Source organism: Panthera pardus, unplaced genomic scaffold (assembly GCF_024362965.1).
Source record: "Panthera pardus isolate Hobbes unplaced genomic scaffold, ASM2436296v1 HiC_scaffold_22, whole genome shotgun sequence".
Classification (NCBI taxonomy): Eukaryota; Metazoa; Chordata; class Mammalia; order Carnivora; family Felidae; genus Panthera; species Panthera pardus.
In genome coordinates this window covers 21,514,014-21,535,120 of record NW_026526788.1, presented here as the reverse complement: position 1 = coordinate 21,535,120, position 21,107 = coordinate 21,514,014, and the positions used below count along the sequence as shown (strand labels likewise).

The following is a 21,107-nucleotide window of genomic DNA, read 5'->3' as shown; positions in this document are numbered from 1 at the left end:
TGCTTCGGATTCTGTATCTCCCGTCTCTCTGCCCCTTCCCAGGTCATGCTGTGTGTGTCTCTCTCTCTCTGTGTCAAAAATAAATAAACATTAAAAAACATTTTTTTAAACAAATTTAAACAAAGCCATGGAGTGAGGCAGGGTAGTTTGGGGTATGTTTGTTTGTCTTATGTTTCTCAGTGCATTATCTTCCAAAGAACCATCAATGATATCTAGATTACAATGTTTCTTGCACATTATTTGATAGATTTAAATGGTGACTTAAAAACACAGCCGTAGATCTCTCCTGCTAAGGCCAAGTATACAAACCACTTTCAAATCAGGAGGTGAATTTTTCTTGGATTATTTTTGTTTGGTGTTCTTTTGTTGCTGTTGTCTTGTATGATTAATGGTTTAATTTTTAAAATCTCAACTCTGATGCCTTAGAACAATAATCTACCACTCAGTTGCTTTGTGGGTACAGACTGCAAATTCAGAGCTCACTTTTTGGTGATACTACGTAAACCTAGCAAGTGTGATAGAAAGATGAATTGGCCTATGGCATGTCTTAGAAAACTAGAAATCAGTGCTTCACTCCCTTATTTGGATGCAGAGAAGTGTGATCAATGCATAAGATAATTACAATAATTAGAAATACTTGGAAAACTATCCGAATAAATGATGACTACCTCCAACTTTTGCCCCCTGTGACTCTTCAGGCTCTTAAGTAGAGCTGAGTTGAAAAGTCCCTGGATTTCATTTAATATGTAAAACAGAGTAATGAGTGATGAGGTTTTGAGTACACTTGCCCTTCCACCATGCCAGCTGCCCATTGGCTCTAGTTGGCTTTAGTCTCATGAGGTCAAATGTGTTGATGACCCTCCAGTTGCTGACTCATGCTTGGGGACCTCCATAACTGTGCATAGTGACTGACTGGTGGATACCCATGTCCTTGTAGGAGCAGGTAGCAAGGGAGAGCAACTACTCAACTCTCAGTACCCAGCTCTTGCAAACTTACTGGGATAGAACCATGTGTTATTATTCAGTTCACCTTTTGTGGTTAAGATGCATGATTCTCTGACTCCTACCCCTGAGGCCTGGAGCATAAAGATATGTGTATACATGCAGAAATAGGAGAAGAGAAGGCTCCAGTCTAGTCATGTGGGAATATGGGAGGTCCAGACTTGTCCTGGATTTTCCCAAGCCTTCCAAATCCAAATTGGGACCCAGTAACATATTCTTCCCAAAATGTGAAATCCCAAAATAGCTCTAGAATAAGTCCCAGATCTAGCTCTCCACCTTCATCCTGGTCAGATGCCTGATTAGTCCCAGAATTAGTGGCATGTTGTGACTCAGTCAATAGAGAGAGAAAGATTAAATACTGTTCATCCTTGTTGATAAGGGGATTCTAGCTGTTGTCTTCCAGTGTTGGTCTTTAAATACAGACTTAACTGTGCTTCATTGTGAGAATAATTCATTGGTTCCAAGAAAGCGATACCTTTGTTTCATTTCTCTTGGTCATTATTTTTATGTTTCTGTTTCCAGAAAGGATTTACTCCCCTCCATGTGGCCGCAAAATATGGGAAGCTGGAAGTAGCCAATCTCCTGCTACAGAAAAGTGCATCTCCAGATGCTGCTGGGAAGGTATGAGGCTGACCATCTTGTAGCAGGCCCCTTCCATGGTAGCAAAACAAGCACTTGCTACTTCACCACCAGCCACCTAAATTATGACTAGTCCCAAGTTAAGTCGCATAGGATGAAGATCACTTTGGAAACAGGAGGTGAACGCTGGGGTCCAAGCATTGTGGAAAGCGGAATGTAACTTACACTCTGTGTTGAACCCACACTAATCCCATCTCCTAAATATAAGCCTCTGATGTTAAGACACTTTTGACACTGGTTGTTGTTTCTGCACGTGTTTTCAGAGCGGGCTAACTCCACTGCACGTAGCTGCACATTACGATAATCAGAAAGTGGCCCTCCTGCTTTTGGACCAAGGAGCCTCACCTCACGCGGCTGCAAAGGTACCTGTGATTGGACAGCCCGAGGAGGCCTGTGGGCAGTGTCTGTTGGTCTCTGTATGTGCATCCACTTTGCTACACATGTAGCACCCTGCACCTTAGACATCACTTAAAAGACACAGAAATATAAGCTCCTCAGGAAATCTGTGCCTTCAGATCTTTGGTCACCTAATGTGGTAGATGCTCAATAAATATTCACGTGCCAATTGATTTTCCTTAAAAATCCGGGACATCCTGGAGCCTGTGGAGGAAATAAAGTTGAAGTATTCTTCAGCCAGATTAAAAACATCAGCACAGCCTGAGGGAGTACGAAAGTCTGATTTTTCAAGGTTATAAAATATGTGTGATATTTTCCTGGCCATAGAACATTGCCTTCAAGTTATTTATTTCTGTTTAATAACATAGGTTGGGAAATTTTGTTTATATGTTTTTATGATTCTTAAGAGGAATCTTTATTCCTATTATTAGGGTGTTTGGGGCCAGTAGACAACCTACATTTTTCAGAAAAGAGATACATAGAGTATATGGCTTCCTGATTCCCCGATATTCTGATTTGAGAGGCAAATCATAAAGAAGAGTGTATTTGAAGATAGGTTAATAGAGTGCTGTCAGTTTAGTAAGCTCTCTCTTGTGGAACAGGTGACTGTGATCTGAGAAAAGTGGAAAGATACAAACCACAACTTAATGCTGTCTAGTTCTTTCACTAAATACTATTGGTTGGAAAAACTTTTAGCATTTTTAAGCTTTATACATCTTTTTTTTTTACTCTGCCATTGTGGGACAGCTACAGTGCTCTGCTTTAAACTTAGTGTTTACATCGAATCTGTTGTACACACAGGTCAATCAATGAATGGGCTGTTCTAGATCACTTTGTGGACTTTAAGAGAGAAAGTTTTCAGGTACCTTCTCTTTTTGAAGACTAGGTTATCTTTGACACCTATTTCTCCTCAGAACCTCTTTTCCTATATGTCTTAATTATCTCCTGCCCCAGCCTCTCCAGAATGTACCCAGTGAAATCTATAGTTCAGAACCAAACCTCTAAATTTGCTTTTCATCTAAATGTGGCTTTCCCTCCATAGTTTCTGATTCTGACAAACATTTTTTCTATCATAAAACCATGCCTTGACATTTGATAAAGCTTTATCTTTAAAAAAAAAAAAGAATAGTAGCATTATTCACAGTAGCCAAAAGGTGGAAGCAACCCAGTATTTATTGAAGAATGAACAGATAACTAAAATGTGGTGTATACATACAATGGAGGAAGTAGGAAGGAAATTCTGGCACATGCTACAACATTAATCAGCCTCAAAGACACCATGCTAAGTGAAATAAACCAATCACACAAAAGGACAAATATTGTATGAGTTCAGTCATAGAGAGATAGAAAGTAGAATGCTGGTTGCCAGGGGCTAAAGGGAGGAAGGACTGGGGAATTGGTGTTTAATGGATGGAGTTTCAGTTTGAAGATGGATGGTGGTAATGGTTCCAGAACAATGTGAAATGTAGTTAACGCCATTGACTATACATTTAAAAATGGTTTGGTTTTACATAATGTATATTTACCACAACTTAAAAAATGAAAAAAATTACATTGAAACTTAATGATTGTCTATTTCATTTTAGTATATTTTAATATCCTTTTGGGCCTGGGCCACTTTTATTATATTATAATAACTCCAGGTTCTTGGTAGGAAAATAATTAATAAGCAAATTATTCATTCCTCACAGAAGAGTAAGATAATTAATAGGAAAATTGTTCATTCCTCACATGAGAGTAAGGATTTTGACACAACTAGTACCAAGCAGTTTAGAATTGACAAGAGTCATAAAGTAGTTGTGAAGCAAAATGAGTGCAAGCCACCCTTCCGTCCATCCATTCCTTCTTTCAATCCATAAATAACCCTTAAATAGGTCCGTAGTAGGTATATTTGCAGTTGATTTCCACCTTCATATTTGTCAAACAAGACTTCATGTTTCCATGTCTGTAAAACATCCTTCACAACAAAGAGTTGAAAAGAGTTCTAACAGCACTGAGCCTTTGGAGTAGCTTTTATAGCCAATCCAACACTGGCTTTCCTAAGGAGACGTTACTTCTTGCTGCCACAGCACAATTGCCCCCATAAAAGCTTCAGTAATACCATCGCTGCTACATGGCTGATCGTCCCCACTGTCTGAGGCACTGATCCTGGTCAGGAACTTTTTCTAGACTTTGATCCCAAGCAAAGCCTGTTCCTTCAGTTAAGGATGGGCTTTATCTGCTAGGCAAGAAACCTAGCTACTGTTGTTTAAACTGATGAGGCTCTATTTTTTCTCATTTATAAACAGTCTGGAGGTAGGCAGTTGTTGATGTTGGTCCAGTGTTTCCAGAACATTAAGAAAAGCTCCCTGTGATTTTTTTTTCTTCCTTTCCTTTCAGAGACTGTTTTTGCCCAGGCTGCCAGTTCCTCTTTTCAAGCAGGAAAGAAAGACAATAGGGCATTCCCAGAAACTCCACCCAGCCATTTCTCCTTACATGTCACTGGCCACTTCTTTCTGCAAGGGAAGCTAGGAAGTGTAGTTTTTCAGCTGGACACAATGCCAAGGCTCTTTTATTAAAGAAGGAGGGAGAAGGGATAAAGAGTAGGCAAATACTCCCTGGAGTAAAGGAAGGTTTAGCATTTCCAAATTCTGGCCGTGGTGAAAAATGAGGGACAAAGGCTCAAAAAGGCACGATTTGAACATATGGCTATAACAGCAGTTGACTTCAGTGTGAACTCTTTCTCAGTTCACATGCTGGGTTCTTAGGGTAGGTGATGCTCTCTTGCCTTTTCTTCTGTTTCATAGAATTGCCAACATATTTTCTTACTCATACATGTCCTAGGAACCTGATGCGATTTTGTAATGGGGGAGGAGGGAAGGTGCCAAAAAAGTAGATGGGCTTCTGTGATCCATTTTCACCAGATCTATTTCCCGAGGAAAGACTCTATGCTAGAAGGGGTATTGGCATGAAATCAGGCATAACCTGGACACTCATCGTGGAAAACAGATAGTGAGTCTTAACTTATTATCAGATTTCTCTTCCATAAAATGTACAATATATCTACTGGTATGGAACAGTAGAGATTCTTGGGAAAAAATATAAAGTATGATATACATCTATTACTTTTGTTAACTTAAAATTGCATTTCCTTTTGTTTTCATCTTGAATTACAAAAGCACACACTGCAAGCATTTTGTTCTCCACATCAAGAGGAAAAAATATTTAAGATTATTCTATAGCCAAATCTGTCACTATTTTATTTCTCTTCTGATAAATGCATCTTTCCCTTTAGTGTGATATGTGAGAATCATTTTACTTTCCAGAAATTAAGAAGCATTTAGAAAGATTAGAGAACTTCTGATAGGTCTCAAGATGAACCTTTTTGTTTATTATTTGAAATATTTTTAAGTCTTTCTGAGATGAACTTCCATTCTAAAATAAATGCCATGAATTGTTTTTTCCTTGCTTTATTCTTTCCTTTGTAGCTCAGGTAAGGAGCTCAGAGTAAAGCCCTCAGTAATCATGAGTAACTTGTCTAAAGTCAGTATGCATTTCAGAGATGCCAGAGTTTCTCTTTTTAGTGTTCTTTAGGACCTAGGATTTTTGGGTGGAATCAGAAATAATCCAGAGGATTGTCACCTGTTAAAGGACATTGACCTGCCTTCGGTGGTTGACAAGTAACTAACGCGAAGGTTATGTCTGTAGCAAAAGCAAAAAGAAATAAGATGCATGACAAGAAGCTAAACTCAGGCTATGTTGCTGTTAGCCCTCTGATTAGCCAGTGCTAGACATATTGACTAATCAGGTGACCTATTTTAGCACTGATTTTGTGAATTTTGGCTTTTATGCAGGGGTGGGGATGGTAACAAAACAGACCACCCCCTCCTGTCATTCGCTGTAAAGTTGGGCTCAGTCCAAAGCTCTACATTTGGCTCTGAAGGCAATCTCTTTAGGGTGTGTCTGTACAGAGGGACAAATGTTTCCCAGGTCAGCTAGGGTTTCCAGATGGCAAAAGGTCAAAACTAAAAATAGGGATATAAAATCTTCTACCCTGGCCCATCCCGTTTGGCAGAGGCTGGTTTCAGAAGAGTCTGGAAGCAGCATTTCCACTTGCTTAAATCCTCTACAATTGATTACAGAAAGGGTGTTTCTCAAGTGAGAACCATTATCCTACTAGGACATGCTAATGACTTAAAATATGAGGGTAATTGCAGTAGGCTGGCCGGATTAGTGGTGCAGCAGCCCCCACTGTCCTCTGTGTTGTTTCCTACCCATCCATATGGCCTGGAAAGATTGTGACTGATAGTTGTCTAGATTTGGATCATTTTGCCAAATGTGAATCCATGAATTCCATTTTTTTCCCTCTAAATCTTCTTTTCTATAAAAAATCATTCTCATTTTTCATTGGCATATCTTATATAGTTGGATTCATGCCCAAGTGAAAATATAATCTTGCATTTCTCTTAAATGACAATAAGGCTGGACAAGGTCCCCTAGTGCAGGGGACCTTTCTTTCTCAGGGCAGAAGACTATGAACAACCCTGAGGCACAGTTAATTGCCAGTTTGCCAGAGGAATTTAAGTTGCTTGAACCTCTGGTCATCAGAGGTCAGTCAAGACAAGGATCCCAGAATGTCCTGAAAGTGGTAGTAAGTTTGACTCAAATTCTGAGGATTCACCAGTCACTGTGAGGCACTAGTAGAGATACAAAGACAAATACGACACAATACCTGCCCTCAACAAATTTGTATTTTAGTAGAAGGAAACAGGTATGCAAAGGAAAGAGTGCCACTATCTCCAGGACTTTGATTGGAGTCAGTTAGGTTGGGGGTGGGTGTAGGTGGGGAAGGAGGAAATGAAACCCTTCATGAGAGTATAACCCTTGAGCTGAATCTTCAGCTGATAGATGCTGACCCCAAAGACATGGTGGAGAAGAACATCCTTGATAGAATGAGGCAAAATAGAAACATGAGCTGTATCTTATGTGGGAAACCAGTTCAGCTGAAGCATAATGTAAAAACTAGAGTTTCATAGAAGAGGCAATCAAAGGGGCTGTGAGGGTAGATTATAGCATCTTGACTACCATGAACACTAAATTTTTCAACTTGTTAGCAACAAGTGACTATTAAAGATATTTTAAAGGTAGAGTAATGGCTCTGAATAGCTACTATTGAATGAAAAGTGGAATAATGGCTCTGAACATGTCCATGGTACCACATTGTTTGTTGTTTCCTAGTTGCGTTTCCTTGCATTGGCAATTTAAATAAAGCAAGTAATTATTGAGCACCTACTAACATTAACTGCCTGCAAGAGAGGACCCTATATTCCTTTTGCAAAACCGGTGGTACTCTGCATTAAACTGTCTGTAGTATGTTTTCCCAATTTAGGGATGCGGGAGACATTAGGGCAGTACATTAATGGCACAGCTTGATTTATCAGTTTGCTTCTGTGATTATGAATTTTTAAACCGTCGAAGAAAATCACTAGAAAGGGAAGCATACTATCTGAAAGTGCACTGCACACATTTTTATCTTGTTACTGGGCATGTGACCAAGTGATTCGTGTTGACAGAATGGTTATACGCCACTGCACATCGCTGCCAAAAAGAACCAGATGGACATAGCGACAACTCTGCTGGAATATGGTGCTGATGCAAATGCAGTTACCCGGCAAGGAATTGCTTCTGTCCATCTTGCAGCTCAAGAAGGACATGTGGACATGGTGTCCCTGCTCCTCAGCAGAAATGCTAATGTGAACCTGAGCAATAAGGTAACCTTTCTTTTTCTCTGCAAAGCGTATAACGAAACCTTACCGCTCAGAAAGGTCACTAAGAAGCATGCACTAAGAAGCATGAAGAATCCAGGTCAAATAGAATATATAAAGTGTAACGTTGCACAAAGATGTTTACCAAAATATTGTTTATTATAGTAAAGACTTTGAGAAAAAATGTTTAAACAGTAAGAGAATGGTAAATCAATACTTGTCAAGTCATACAATTGAATAACATATAGTCATAAAAATGAAGTCCACAAAGTTTTTCTTAATAATATGAAGTTTTGCTATAACGCTAATTCAAAGTACCACATTACCTTGCCAGAACTTAGCAAAATAGTAAGTTGTAAATTGTAGCCTGTTGATTTTGTCTGCAAATGTTTTGGGGGTACCTACTCATTGCCTCTCCCAGTTTTAAGTCCTACTTAAAAAAATAAATATTAGAAAGAGTGCTGCCTTCATGGAGTCCATTTTAATAACAGAAGTTTAGAGTAGCTATTTTATTCAATAGGTTGGAAAGGTTGTTAGTCTTTCTATGTAAATTGGCAGTTTCAAGGAACGTGTGAAGTCTCTGTTCCCTAGTTTTTTCAAATTCCCGTCCTCATATTTGGCAGCCCCATTATTAGTGAAGAATTTTATGAAGCAAAGTCTAGCCCACAATTGGCCAGAGACATGTTAATGAAGTTAGACCTCTCATTGCATGTATCAGAGAATTTGGGTTTGCTAAACTATTTATTAATACCTTGAGTCTGAGGTCTGCTCAAAGCACAGAACAGATGTTTCTAAGTCTTCCCTTCATATAACACAAAAGCCTGCTACAGTGCTCCCAAGTTCTTGACAATCCAAACTCCCTGGCTTTTTCTCTACCAGTTGGTGATGGCATGGCCATAGCTCAGATTTTGGAGTGGAGTTTCAAGACAGCAATAGTTTTATGGGGACAAATGACAAGTAATTTTATTTGTTTTTCATATACGTGGACTGTATTTTGGAATCATGGAGGTTTTGAATCCTCTGGGTGTGAATCCTAAGCCTGACTCTTCCTTGATGTGTGACTTGATTGAACAAGCTATATGACCTGATGAGCCTCAATTTTGCCCTCTAGTAAATGAAGACAACAATATTTACTTCACAGAAATGTCATAAAGATTAACTGAGGTAACATTCAGCACCTTCTCCTTAAGGACGAAAATAAGAGTTGTCTTAATTGTGGACTTCTTATAATTTAGGGAAAATGTTATTCTGCACTAACCTGAATTCCCGAGGTTGTAATTTAACAAATTCTATAGACCAAAACACATACATAAGAGAACAGGGAAATCTTTTTTATTTCAGTTTTAATATCTTGAAAATATTTTGTGATTATTATAGAACAAAATATTTTTCATATTTTTCTGGTGTAACAATTTGATTTTCTCTTATCTTTTATTTTAAACATTCCTTTTATCTGTGCATGTCTCTGTATTAATGGGAATCACAGACCAATTTCAAACAGCCATTATAAACAGGATGGTTTTTGAATTTCAAGCGTTCAGATAGAGACCAAGCTTACAATAATTTGCTACAAAATTCAACTTGTCTTAAAGACAAGGTAGAAGACCTGGTCTTCCCAAATTGAAGTACATTCTGGCATCCATTAGAGTCTATTTGAAGGGCCCAGAATACTGTATCTCACTAATTCTCTCAAAGGCAATATAGCCCTTAACAACTGGTTAATAGGTGAATGTTTTCAGGAGATTTGATACCAAAGTATACTGTGACTTCTCTTCCTTTAAAATCCTCCAGTCAAACAAATAAACAAACAAATAAAATCCTCCAGTCAACTAGTTGCAATACATATCCAGCCTTGCATTCGCCTTAAAATCACAGACATTGTTTAGGCTGAAAATACTTCAGAATTTCCCAGTGTTTGCTTTGATAGACTGGAAATTAGCAAGGAAATTCTGAGGACCAAAATTGTCAGCCATCCTCCAGGGAAAAAACCCTACATGAGCAGAGATACTTCCAGAGAAATTTTGAAAAGCAGATCAGCTGGCTTCCCATGAGCACATTAAAGTTAAGGAACTTTCAAGAACTTCACACTACCAAGGAATGATCTAATATGAAGGCATTTGTAAATTTTTGCTTCCTTTCTCAGTTGCCATGTTCCACATAAAGTGTGAAGTAAGCCCTGATGTGAAAACAGAAAATGAGCAGAACGTGTTATTCAATAAGGAAACTCTGACCATTTTCTGTCAGTTTTTCCTAAACTGCCAATTTTAAACATCATTTATTGTCTCTCCCTCCCTATCCTACCTCCCCATTTAACACTAGATTTTATTTCCTTGTTAAAAAATAGATATTAAAAAGAAAGATTTAGCTTTTGTGAAAATTGATATTGAACTAAAGAGTTTATTGCTTTCACTTATTTCTTTTCTGACTAGTAATCAGTGGTTCCCAGTAGCTTCAAGGAAAAGAGACCATGACTAGCTACTAGTGAAGTTAGCTAGTGTTTGATTTCAGTTTCGCTTTTGATGTTCCTGCTTTCCCACATGGATTTTGTAGGCCACAAGTAGCTCTATTCCTTTGTACCACTAATAGAATGTTAAGCAGGGCTGTTTATATTCTGAGTTAGTGGTGTTCTCTTGTTCCAAATAACCGCCACTTTTTAAAATAAGCAATGGTTGAAACCTTATAAAAGATTAACAGGTAACCTCTGAATTCAAATGGGACTGTTGTAACCACCACATTATTTTTTAAAAATCTTTTTAATGACGGGGTATCTGGGTGGCTCAGTCGATTAGGCGTCCGACTTGGATCTCACGGTTCATGGGTTCGAGCCCTGCATCAGGCTCTGTGCTGACAGCTCAGAGCTTGGAGCCTGCTTTGGATCCTGTGTCTCCCTTGTTCTCTCTGGCCCTCCCCCGCTTGTGCGTGCTCTCCCTGTCTCTCAAAATTAAATAAATAAACTTTTAAAAAAATAACAAAATAAAATCTTTTTAATGAAAATCATGAACATAAAAATAAGTTTCTTTTTAGCATATTTTATCTAAAGATGTTTGCTTTTATCTTCTGATTTAATCATCTAGTGGATGATTCAGTGCTAGACGCTAGACACTGGTTATAAAAAGATTAAGGATACAGTATTTGCCTCAACAAGGTCACAGTGGTTTGAGGAAGACAGACAAGGAAACAGAATTTATTTATTTTTTTTAATTTTTTTTTTTAACGTTTATTTATTTTTGAGACAGAGAGAGACAGAGAATGAATGGGGGAGGGGCAGAGAGAGAGGGAGGCACAGAATCGGAAGCAGGCTCCAGGCTCTGAGCCATCAGCCCAGAGCCCGACGTGGGGCTTGAACTCATGGACCGTGAGATCGTGACCTGAGCTGAAGTTGGACGCTTAACCGACTGAGCCACCCAGGCGCCCCAAGGAAACAGAATTTAAATGCAGGATTATGATGCTCTTAATAGAGGTGAGCACATAGAAGGTGTGCACATAAATGTAACAATGAGGCCCTTTGTGAGACAAGGACAGACAGTGAAGTCCAGGAAGGCTGTGAGTGACTCCATGGTACAGGTAGAGTGGGTAACCCATGAGGCAGCATGAACACGGGGGAACATGAGAAAGTAAGGCACATGCCGCAATACCTTTCCCAAACTTTGCTGAGAAACACTCAGTAAAGTATCTTCAAAAGTGTTGAAAAGTCTCAAACTTAGAATAGGTAACCTCTACAAAATACTATGGCTGAAAATATTTGTTTCCTCTAAAGTAGAACATGGAGGGGGTGGGGGGATGGGTGAAACAGGGATTAAGGAGAGCACTTGTGATGAGCACTGGCTGATGTATGGAAGTGTTAAATCACTATATTGTATACATGAAACTCATAGAGCACTGTATGTGTACTAACTGGAATTAAAAATAATTAATAAATAAATAAATAAATAAATAAATAAATAAATAAATAAAGTAGAACATGGAACATTGTTATAAGATTATGTCAGTGTTGGGTGGTGCCAGTCTTGGCCCCAGCTTATTTTTCTTGGACTTCAACTGAGTGCATTGGTCCTCCTTTTCTTATTTCCTCTCTTTTCAGTTTGAGTGGGCTTCCTCCCAAATTCTGTAAATAGTTAAAAAGCCGAGAGCAAGTGAGTCTTCCTGAATCCTATAATCTGTTTGATGGGACAGCAACCCCTAAATAAGTCATGTACGGCATCTAGAGGGCTCTGTGCCCTCCCTGGTGGTGTCCCTGATTCACTCCTCTCCTCTGACAAATGCCATGGCCGAGGCTCCTGTTGCACAGATGCTAGAGGAAGAGAAGGAAGGCCTCCAGGACTCAGATACTAACCTCCATGCTCGTACTGGGGGAAAGAAAACAATCTGCAAGCACTCACACAAAGTTACTCTTTCCTAAATATAATTCATGAAAAGACACTTTACAACTACAGAGGATTTTTAAACTTGTGTACAGTCTTGGTGATTTTTTCTTGGCCATTAGAACAACCAGGTAGCCTGCACGTTCTGTTGTAGACTCAGTTTCAAATGTTCAGTCTCATTAAACACATACACCATTCAAATGACCTGGAAATTCTCATGGTACAGCATTCATTTTGCATTTCGAGGCCATCTTTCCTACCCAGAAACAACATACAGAACATATTTATCAGCTGTGGGTATTAATATTTGGTGAAGAAAATATTATCATCATATGTCAATACTTAATTTTATAACTAACTTTTCTTTTAATTCTGCTAAAGCTAGTGCCAATGGTCATGTGTTGAAATTCCTGCATAATTTTGCAAAAAAATTCTCTAGGTGTCTTTTTGGTAAATATTTATTTACTTATTTTTGAGTATAGTTGACATACAATCTCAAATTAGTTTCAGATGTGCAACTTAGTGATTTGACAAGTTTATACATCATGCTGTGCTCACTACAAGTTTAGCTACCATCTCTGTCCTGTCACAACACTATTATAATATTATTCACTGTATTACATATGCTGTGCCTTTTATTCCCATGACTTATTCATTTCATAACTGGAAGCCTGTGTCTCCCACTCCCCTTCACCCATTTTGCACAGTCTCTCACTCCCCCTTCCCTGTGGCAACCATCAGTTTGTTTTCTGTTTTAACAGACCTGATTCTGCTTTTGTTTACTCATTTAAAATTAACAACAACAAAACATTTTTGTTAATTCATTTAAAAATATTTTTCTTTGTGGACGTATTTTAAGGCAAATCCCAGACATTATATCATTTTATATCTTTTTTTTAAAGCCTCTAGTTTTGACAGGTGAACACTGGAGTATGTAGTAGGAAAATGGTATAATGTCTGGGATTTGCCTTAAAATACGTCCACAAAGAAAAGAATGAACAGGAAGTAGGGCTGGATGAAGTAAATGTAGGAAAACCTTGATAAACCATAGAGTCTGTGGTGAGTCCACAAGGTTCACTCCATTCCCTCCACTTCTGAGAATGTTTGAAATTTTCATGAAGCCTGCAGATAACAGTGTTGCCACGGTGCTAATATATAAACATATTTTGTAGATTTTTTTTAACATAAGAATTCTAGGCTTGGGCACCTGGGTGGCTCAGTCTGTTGAGCATCCGACTTCGGTTCAAGTCATGATCTCACAGTTCGTGAGTTCAAGCCCCACATTGGGCTCTATGCTGACAGCTCAGAGCCTGCTTGAATCCTCTGCCTCCCTCTCTCTCTCTGCCCCTCCTCCACTCATGCTCTTCCTCTCAAACATTAAAAAAAATTTTTTTTTTTAATTTAAGAATTCAAGGCTTAGTCTCCTACAATTCATAAATTGTTCTCATACATGCCATGTGTGCTATATTACCTTCTCTAAAATGACTGTACTTTGAATCTTTTGCAGAATGGCCTGACCCCACTCCATTTGGCTGCTCAAGAAGACAGAGTGAATGTGGCTGAAGTCCTCGTAAACCAAGGGGCAAATGTGGATGCCCAGACAAAGGTATACAAAAAAGAATGTGTCGTTTGGTGACTCCTATATGGAAACAAGTACAATTTGATGGGGGGAGAACAAATTTTCCATCATATCTTTTATACATAGCATGTCAAACATAAATCTGTGCAAAGGACACCAAAGCCTCTGGTTATAGTGTCCCAGATGCTTTATGTCTTTAATGGCTTGGGCACTTTATCCCAGCTGCCTATAGATATCCACCCATGTTAACAGTATTTATCCTTGTGATAACAAATCGGTCCTCCAAGGACAGAGTGTAAAATCTTGGACCTTTTTTAGCTTTTGTGACTGACTTTAAAATGCATCCAGAAAAATTTATCAGTAATTTGTGACCATTAACTTTGTTTAGACATGGTCTATTAAAAAAAGGATAAAATAAGTTTTATTCAGTTATTCCTCACTTGCTAAAATCTTTATGGTATGTGTGGTCACTAGCATCTCCCTCTCTCCCTCTCTCTCTCTCTTTCTCTCAAATAGCTCTCTTCAGAAAGAAAACAATACTGATTAATATCTTATAATTACACAATTTCAAACTCAGATAAGAAAAATGGATGTTTTGTGTCATCAGACATAGGACTTCATATTAACCCCATTTCTCTGAGCATTTATTTTGCACTTAATTTTGCTACCTCTTCATGGCAAACTTGTTTTATCTACTCTAAAATATAACTCTTGTTTCTTTCCATATATCATATTTTTGACACAAAAATAAATGCTTATTAAATATTGTGAATACAAGGGCACCTGGGTGGCTCAGTTGGTTGAGCATCTGATTCTTGATTCTCTCTCTCTCTCTCTCTCTCTTTCTTTTCCTCTGCCTCTCTTCCTCACCCTCTCTCTCAAATTAAAAACATTAAAAAAATAAATAAATAAAGTTGTATCAAGCCTTGCACTGGGCTCTGTGCTATACATGGAGCCTGCTTGGTATTCTCTCTCCCTCTCTCTCTGCCCCTTTCTCCGCTCTTGCACACATGCTGTCTGTCTGTCTCTCTCTCTCTCTCTCTCAAAATGAAAAATTGTGAATACAAACATTTTGTATATAATATGTATAGATTCTGAGGTGTGTATATAAATACTGAAGATACTAACAAATATAGAAGTATCACCAGGAATTAGCCAAGTCAAAAGATATTCAGGGGCACCTGGGTGGCTCAGTTGGTTGACTGCCTGATTCTTGATTTCAGCTCAAGTCATGATCCCAGGGTCATGGGATCAAGCCCCCCATTGGTCTCTGCACTAAGCATGGAGCCTGCTTAAGATTCTCTCCTCTCTGTCTCTCTCTCTCTCTCTTCCTCTGCCTCTCTTCCTCACCCTCTCTATCAAATTAAAAACATAAAAAATAAAGTGGCATTCAGACATCAAAATCAGACTGGATTTGCCAGACAAGCACAGAGGGAACAGCCCTGAGTAGACTACACCCTTTGGACATTGTTCGGCTGTCTGTGGCAGTGGCTGCTCCACCCATACTGTGTTCTATTAAAAAGAAGCTGCCTGAAAGAGATCTGACCAGGCAAGATCCTGTCTGTGCTTTAAAGTTTGTATTAAAGCAGTAAAGCAAGTATCATTGTCCCTGGTCAGGACAGCCTGAGGTGGAACTGGGAGGTAGGCAAACTCCCCTCTACCTCCCTTTCTGGAATTTCTGTGGCCTTGAGGTCTCCATGACCTCACTTGGTAGCCAGCTTGCTCAGCAATCCCTTCACTCTATTTCCCTTCCTTTCTAAAAATTCTCATGATCCTCAGTCTTGAGTGCTTTCCTAGGTAGCTAAGTATTTAACAGAGAAACCATTAAAGGCACTGGCAGCAGCTGGATGGTTTCTTGCTACTCTCCATTCGAAAAATAAAAGCATTTTTAATTCTAAAAAAAGAATCAGCTGAGTTTAGCTTACCATCTTTATTTTACTTATGGTAAATATATTCATCTTGTGTTGTTTTATTTACACACACAAACACAGACTTAAACACGTTTTTTGGTTACCTCTCTCTTTACAGAGTAAAGATTCCAGGAAGCACAGGCAGGGTTAAGTTTCTCCATATGTTTTTGCCCCTGCACATCCAAAGCATATACTATAATTCAGTCAGGAAGTGTGGCAATGATTCTCCGGGGCAGGTGGGGAGGCAGGACATGGTGCCAAGAGTCTTCTTGCACACGTGGCCCCTGGGCTTAAGGTTCGTAGGCCTCTACCAGGGTTTCCTCCTAACCCAGCCCACCTTAGGTCATGATCATTTTTGTACTTGGTATAATATTTATGAAGCATGTTCCCTTTCCTGCCCTTTACAAGTGATGCACTTTGAAAAGCACCTCTCGTGGCACCTGGGTGGCTCAGTCGGTTAAGCGTCCGACTTTGGCTCAGGTCATAATCTCACGGTCTGTGAGTTCGAGCCCCGCGTTGGGCTCTGTGCTGACAGCTCAGAGCCTGGAGCCTGTTTCAGATTCTGTGTCTCCCTCTCTCTCTGGCCCTCCCCCGTTCATGCTCTGTCTCTCTCTGTCTCAAAAATAAATAAACGTTAAAAAAAAAATTTGAAAAGCACCTCTCTGCCTCCTACAAATTCTTTTCCCTTTCTTTTTCTTCTCAGCAAAGATCATAGCACCAAGAAAGCCCTGAGGCTGTGATCATCCTATAGCTGAATAGAGCAGAAGTGCAGAGAGATAGGTTGTTGGGATTTGCCTTCTGATCTTGTGAATAAGTTTATTCTATGAATGTCCAAATTCTTATTGGTGAAGATGATGTCTCTAAGTAGCCTACAGTTGGAAAGTATAGTACCGTCAGATTCACTGGCTTAAATTTAAAAAATGATAAATATGAAAACATGGAGAGCACTTCTCTCTTGTGGGAAAAATATCTGAAAATCCTGGTAACAGCTTTTGCAGCCTTCCCACTGGGCTTGCTGACCTTCTCCACGTCCAGCTCTGTATTTGAAGTTCACCAAATCAGTTCAGACTAAATTGTGCTGCTGGCCACAGGGTTTAATATTTAGTGCTGTTCAGATGAAATAAAGCTATTCCTTCCACTTTTTAAAAGAATAATCTCCTGAATCATTTTATTTAGACCATCCAAATGCACTGATTCTCAGGGGTACTAATTAGCAAATTAATAGTTAAATTATATTTCTTTAAATGTGTGTAAAATAATGAAAAAAATTTATTTGATGCTCATTTCACATTCATTTTTTTGAGCTCTTACTACTTGCCAAGTTCTCAACAGGGTGATATATTCCTTGATCTCTTTATAGTCTAGAAAAGAAGACATATGATAATAAAAATAATAATAAAATAATATAGTAATAATATAATATAACAATGTATAATTATATATAATAATATAATAAAATATATTACTCACCTTCTCTGTGTCAGGTATTAATTTCTTTCCTTTATTAATTAGTTTAATCCATACAAGTACCCTAGGAGGTGGGTGAAATTAGTATCCCTGTCCCTCAGAGGAAACTGAGGTACAGACAAGTAATTACTTATACAAGGTCACATAGGTAATTGGTACAAAGCCTGAATTTGACCCCATATATAAATTAGTAATTTTAGAACTATTGGAATTAACTGAATTATTTCACAAAGGTTGGGAATGTAGGAGGGAGCTATAACTGGTTCAGTATCACAGAAACATGAGAAAAAAATGGGGGCATGTCCCAAGATACTGCTAGAAGATTAAGATTTCAGAGGGCCTGGGTGGCTCAGTTGGTTAAGCATGTGACTTTGGCTCAGGTTATGATCTTGTGGTTTGTGAGTTTAAGCCCTGCGTCAGGCTCTGTGCTGACAATGCAGAGCCTGAAGCCTGCTTCAGATTCTGTGTCTCTCTCTCTGCCCCTCCCCAGTTCATGCTCTCTCTCTCTCCCTCTCTCACATACACACACACTCTCTCTCTATTTCTCTGTCAAAAATAATAAATAATAAAATTAAGTTTTAAATAATAAAAAAAAATATTTTCAAAGATTTCAGAGGGCCTTAATGTGCCAGGCAAAGTAAGTTCAGCTTTTTATCCTGTTTGCACTGGGAAGCCATGGAAGGTTTTAAACAGAAGAGTGGTAAGATCAGACATCGGGTTAGAAAGAGCCTAAGAGATAGTGCAAAAACTAAGTAGGTCAAAGGAGTTTGGAGGAGGGGCATTTGAAGGCTGTTACTAAGGTCTAGATGGAGAATAAAGAAGACCTCTGCTTAGGGGCAGATGGGAAATTGATGAACAAGGGAGAAATTTAAGAAATACTTTAAGAAGTATTGGGGTGCCTGGATGGCTCAGTCAGTTGAGTGTCCAACTCTTGATTTCGGCTCAGGTCATGATCCCAGGGTATGGGATCAAGCTCTGCATCAGGCTCTGTGTTAAGTGTAGAACCTGCTTAGGATTCTCTCTTTCTCTCCTTCGTCCCTCTCCCCTGTGCGCTCTCTCTCTCTCTCTCTCTCTGTGTCTCTCACTGAGAAACAATGTGGTGGAAATCAAAGAACAAATCCTGGAATCAATGATGTTTTAAAAAAGCTCTTTGTGAAGATATCTTACAGTCTTCCATGGGTCTTCATCTGCCATATTATCAAGTACTCCTTAGTATAACATGTGACGATAGTCTTTCATACACATACAATAATCAACACATAAAAATTGAAAAAAAAATTTTACCTGAAATAAATAAAATCAAGGAGTAGTCATAGCTGTGAATGGGTGTGTTCACTGAGGAAGAGTATGCCAAGAGTAAGGAAGGCTAAGGATGGACTCGTAGATAGAGAACCACAGATTTTAGGAGGTTGGGAGTGAAGTGTGGATTTCTTACTCCTCTCTTCCAAACCCCGTTTGAGCAGATGCACCTAACTCAGTAAAATAAGGTGCTACGGCACCATGGATCAAAAACGCCAGAATCTCCATCTGCACCTGTTTGCTCTTCATATACAAATGCAACCTCTTGGTATTGCCTAAAGGAGAAGGCTTAACTCCCGCTTATAATGATGGTATAAGTAGGCACAGTGGAAAAAGAGGCAGAGACTGCTCAGTTAGCTGAACTGTGATTATTTCTTAGCTATTCCAGACAGAATAGTCGGTCTTTCCAAAATTGATTGCTGCTAGTTGGAAAGAATTTCTCAAATCACATCCCTCTGAGCATATTTATGCAAGGTACCATTTAATGTGGGCATTTTATGACCCTCAGTGAATGGAAAAGCCCCAATTTGGTTTCTCTAAATGCAAAATAAATCTTCTTGATGATGCACATGTACTTTTAATAAAATACTTAAATGCTTGTGGAGCACTGAGAATACCAGTGTCTTAGAGTATAACAAACAGGGAAGAGATTGGGAGGAATGAGCTCAGAGATTTAATGCATAGGTGGTGTAGAGGAGGGACCAGATCAGACAGGCCTTAATAGCCCATCACAATGACTTAGGGTTTTACTAGGAATGAGATGAGAAGCTATGACGGTGAGTAGAAATTTTACATTAAAATACTTAAAATCAGGGCTCCTGGGTGGCTCAGTAAGCTAAGCATCCAACTCTTGATTTTGGCTCAGGTCATGATCTCACCGTTCATGAGATAGAGCCTCACGCCTCTCCCTCCCTCTCTCTGCCCCTCCCCTGCTCATGCTCACGCTCTCTCTCTCTCTCTCTCTGTCCCCCTCCCCTTCTCCTTCTCCCTCTCTCTCTCAAAATAAATAAATAAATAAAATACTTAAAATGATTCAATTTCTTTAAAAAATCTAATTAATAGATGTAGTACAATAGCCATTGGAAACTGCTGCATTATTGCTTAGGCACGTTGACTCAAAACATGAAAAGTTTCTTAATATTTAGATTTTAAAAATATTTTCTATATGTTTTTTTAGCTTGGGATTAATCCTCTACCACTAAAGTTGGAAGTAATGTTACTTCAGTTAAGCTAATTGTACTGAGAACTGATTAGAGAAAATTATTGCCATGCCTCCTACACTAAGTACCATTCTGATTTCTAATGCAGTATCCTGAGCTCCTCAGCATCAAGAAAGAAGTCTGCAGGGTGCCTGGATGGCTCAGTCAGTTAAGCATCTGACTCTTGATTTCGGTTCAGGTCATGATCTCACAGTTTGTGAGTTCAAGCCCCACATCGGGCTCTGTGCTGACAGCATGGAGCCTGCTTGGGATTTTCTGTCTTTCTTTCTTTCTTTCTTTCTTTCTTTCTTTCTTTCTTTCTTTCTCTCTCTCTCTCTCTCTCTCTCTCTCTCTCTCTCAAATAAATAAACAAGAAAGAAAGAAAGAAAGAAAGAAAGAAAGAAAGAAAGAAGGAAAGAATGACAAAGGAAAGAAAGAGAAAAGAAGGAAAGAAAGAGAAAGGTGCCTGTAAAGTAGGCAAGTCAGTTCTGGTCACCAAAACAGGATCTTCTTCATCATGCATGGAGCAGCTTTGGGGTTTCCATATGACTCCCATACAAGTGGTTATGCTGAGCTTTATCAGTGGGAGTCCAGGCAGTGTGCGAGCACTGACAGCTCCTTTTGTGGAACAGAATGTGACCAGAGTAAGCTCTTTAGGGCATCACGTCCCTGGTGAGATGTCTTCACCTTCCACAATCAGCCATGGCCTGGCCATTCCCTTTTCAAATTCAAATATACCCATTTGTAACATGTCTTCGTCAGATGGGGCCGCTATAACAAGAATACCATAGAGTGGACAAACTTCCATTTCTCACAGTTCTGAAAGTTGGGAAGTCCAAGATCAAAGTGCCAGCAGATCCCTTGTGTGGTAAGGGACCTCTTGCTGGTTTGCAGATGGCTATCTCATACCTTCTTGTTGTAATCTTCACATGGCAGAGGGCAGAGAGAAGAGGCGAGCTCTCTCCTGCCTCTTCCTGTAAGGGCACTAATCCCATTCATGAGGACTCCACCTAATTACCTGTGGCCTAAGTACCTCCCAAAGGCCACATCTCCAAATGCCATCACACTGGGGGTTGGGGTTTCAGCATATGAATTTGGGGGGACACAGACATTCAGTCTGTAGCATGGAGTCACCATAAAGATACAATAGTGCATCGCACATGAGATACAGATCCTTGAAACCATGGACCCCCATGTTCCCCTGCCCTCCTCGTGCATACTGAGAAATGGTTTTAAAACTCTATGCTCTTCCTTGTGGTGATCTGGTGCTGCCAGTGTCCTCATAAACAGAGATTTATTGTGGGCACTGAAATGACATGGTGGTGTCTCTTGCAATGTGGCCATCTAGAAGAGTATCTGGATATCCTTATTTTAAACACATAGTTATACACACATATATATGATACATATATAATCATATATATGTATAAAAATATATTTTTTAATAGATAGGACTTATGTCCTTCAGCGGTCAGAGGATATTAATTTGGGAAACAACTTACTGCTTTGTC

At 39.2% G+C, this 21,107-nt stretch overlaps 1 protein-coding gene across 33 annotated transcripts in view; it reads left to right on the top strand.

Annotated features, from left to right (window-relative positions):
- ANK3 (ankyrin 3) overlaps positions 1 to 21,107 on the top strand; it is a 679,089-nt gene that overhangs the window by 527,583 nt on the left and 130,399 nt on the right. For 28 of the 33 annotated variants that reach the window (XM_053910305.1, XM_053910324.1, XM_053910308.1 and 25 more), the window contains 4 exons: positions 1,525 to 1,623; positions 1,905 to 2,003; positions 7,590 to 7,787; positions 13,650 to 13,748. In XM_053910305.1, coding sequence (XP_053766280.1) covers positions 1,525 to 1,623; positions 1,905 to 2,003; positions 7,590 to 7,787; positions 13,650 to 13,748 — 495 coding nt within the window. The remainder of the gene's footprint in view (positions 1 to 1,524; positions 1,624 to 1,904; positions 2,004 to 7,589; positions 7,788 to 13,649; positions 13,749 to 21,107) is intronic. The other 5 variants (XM_053910319.1, XM_053910311.1, XM_053910321.1 and 2 more) reach the window with 2 other exon arrangements.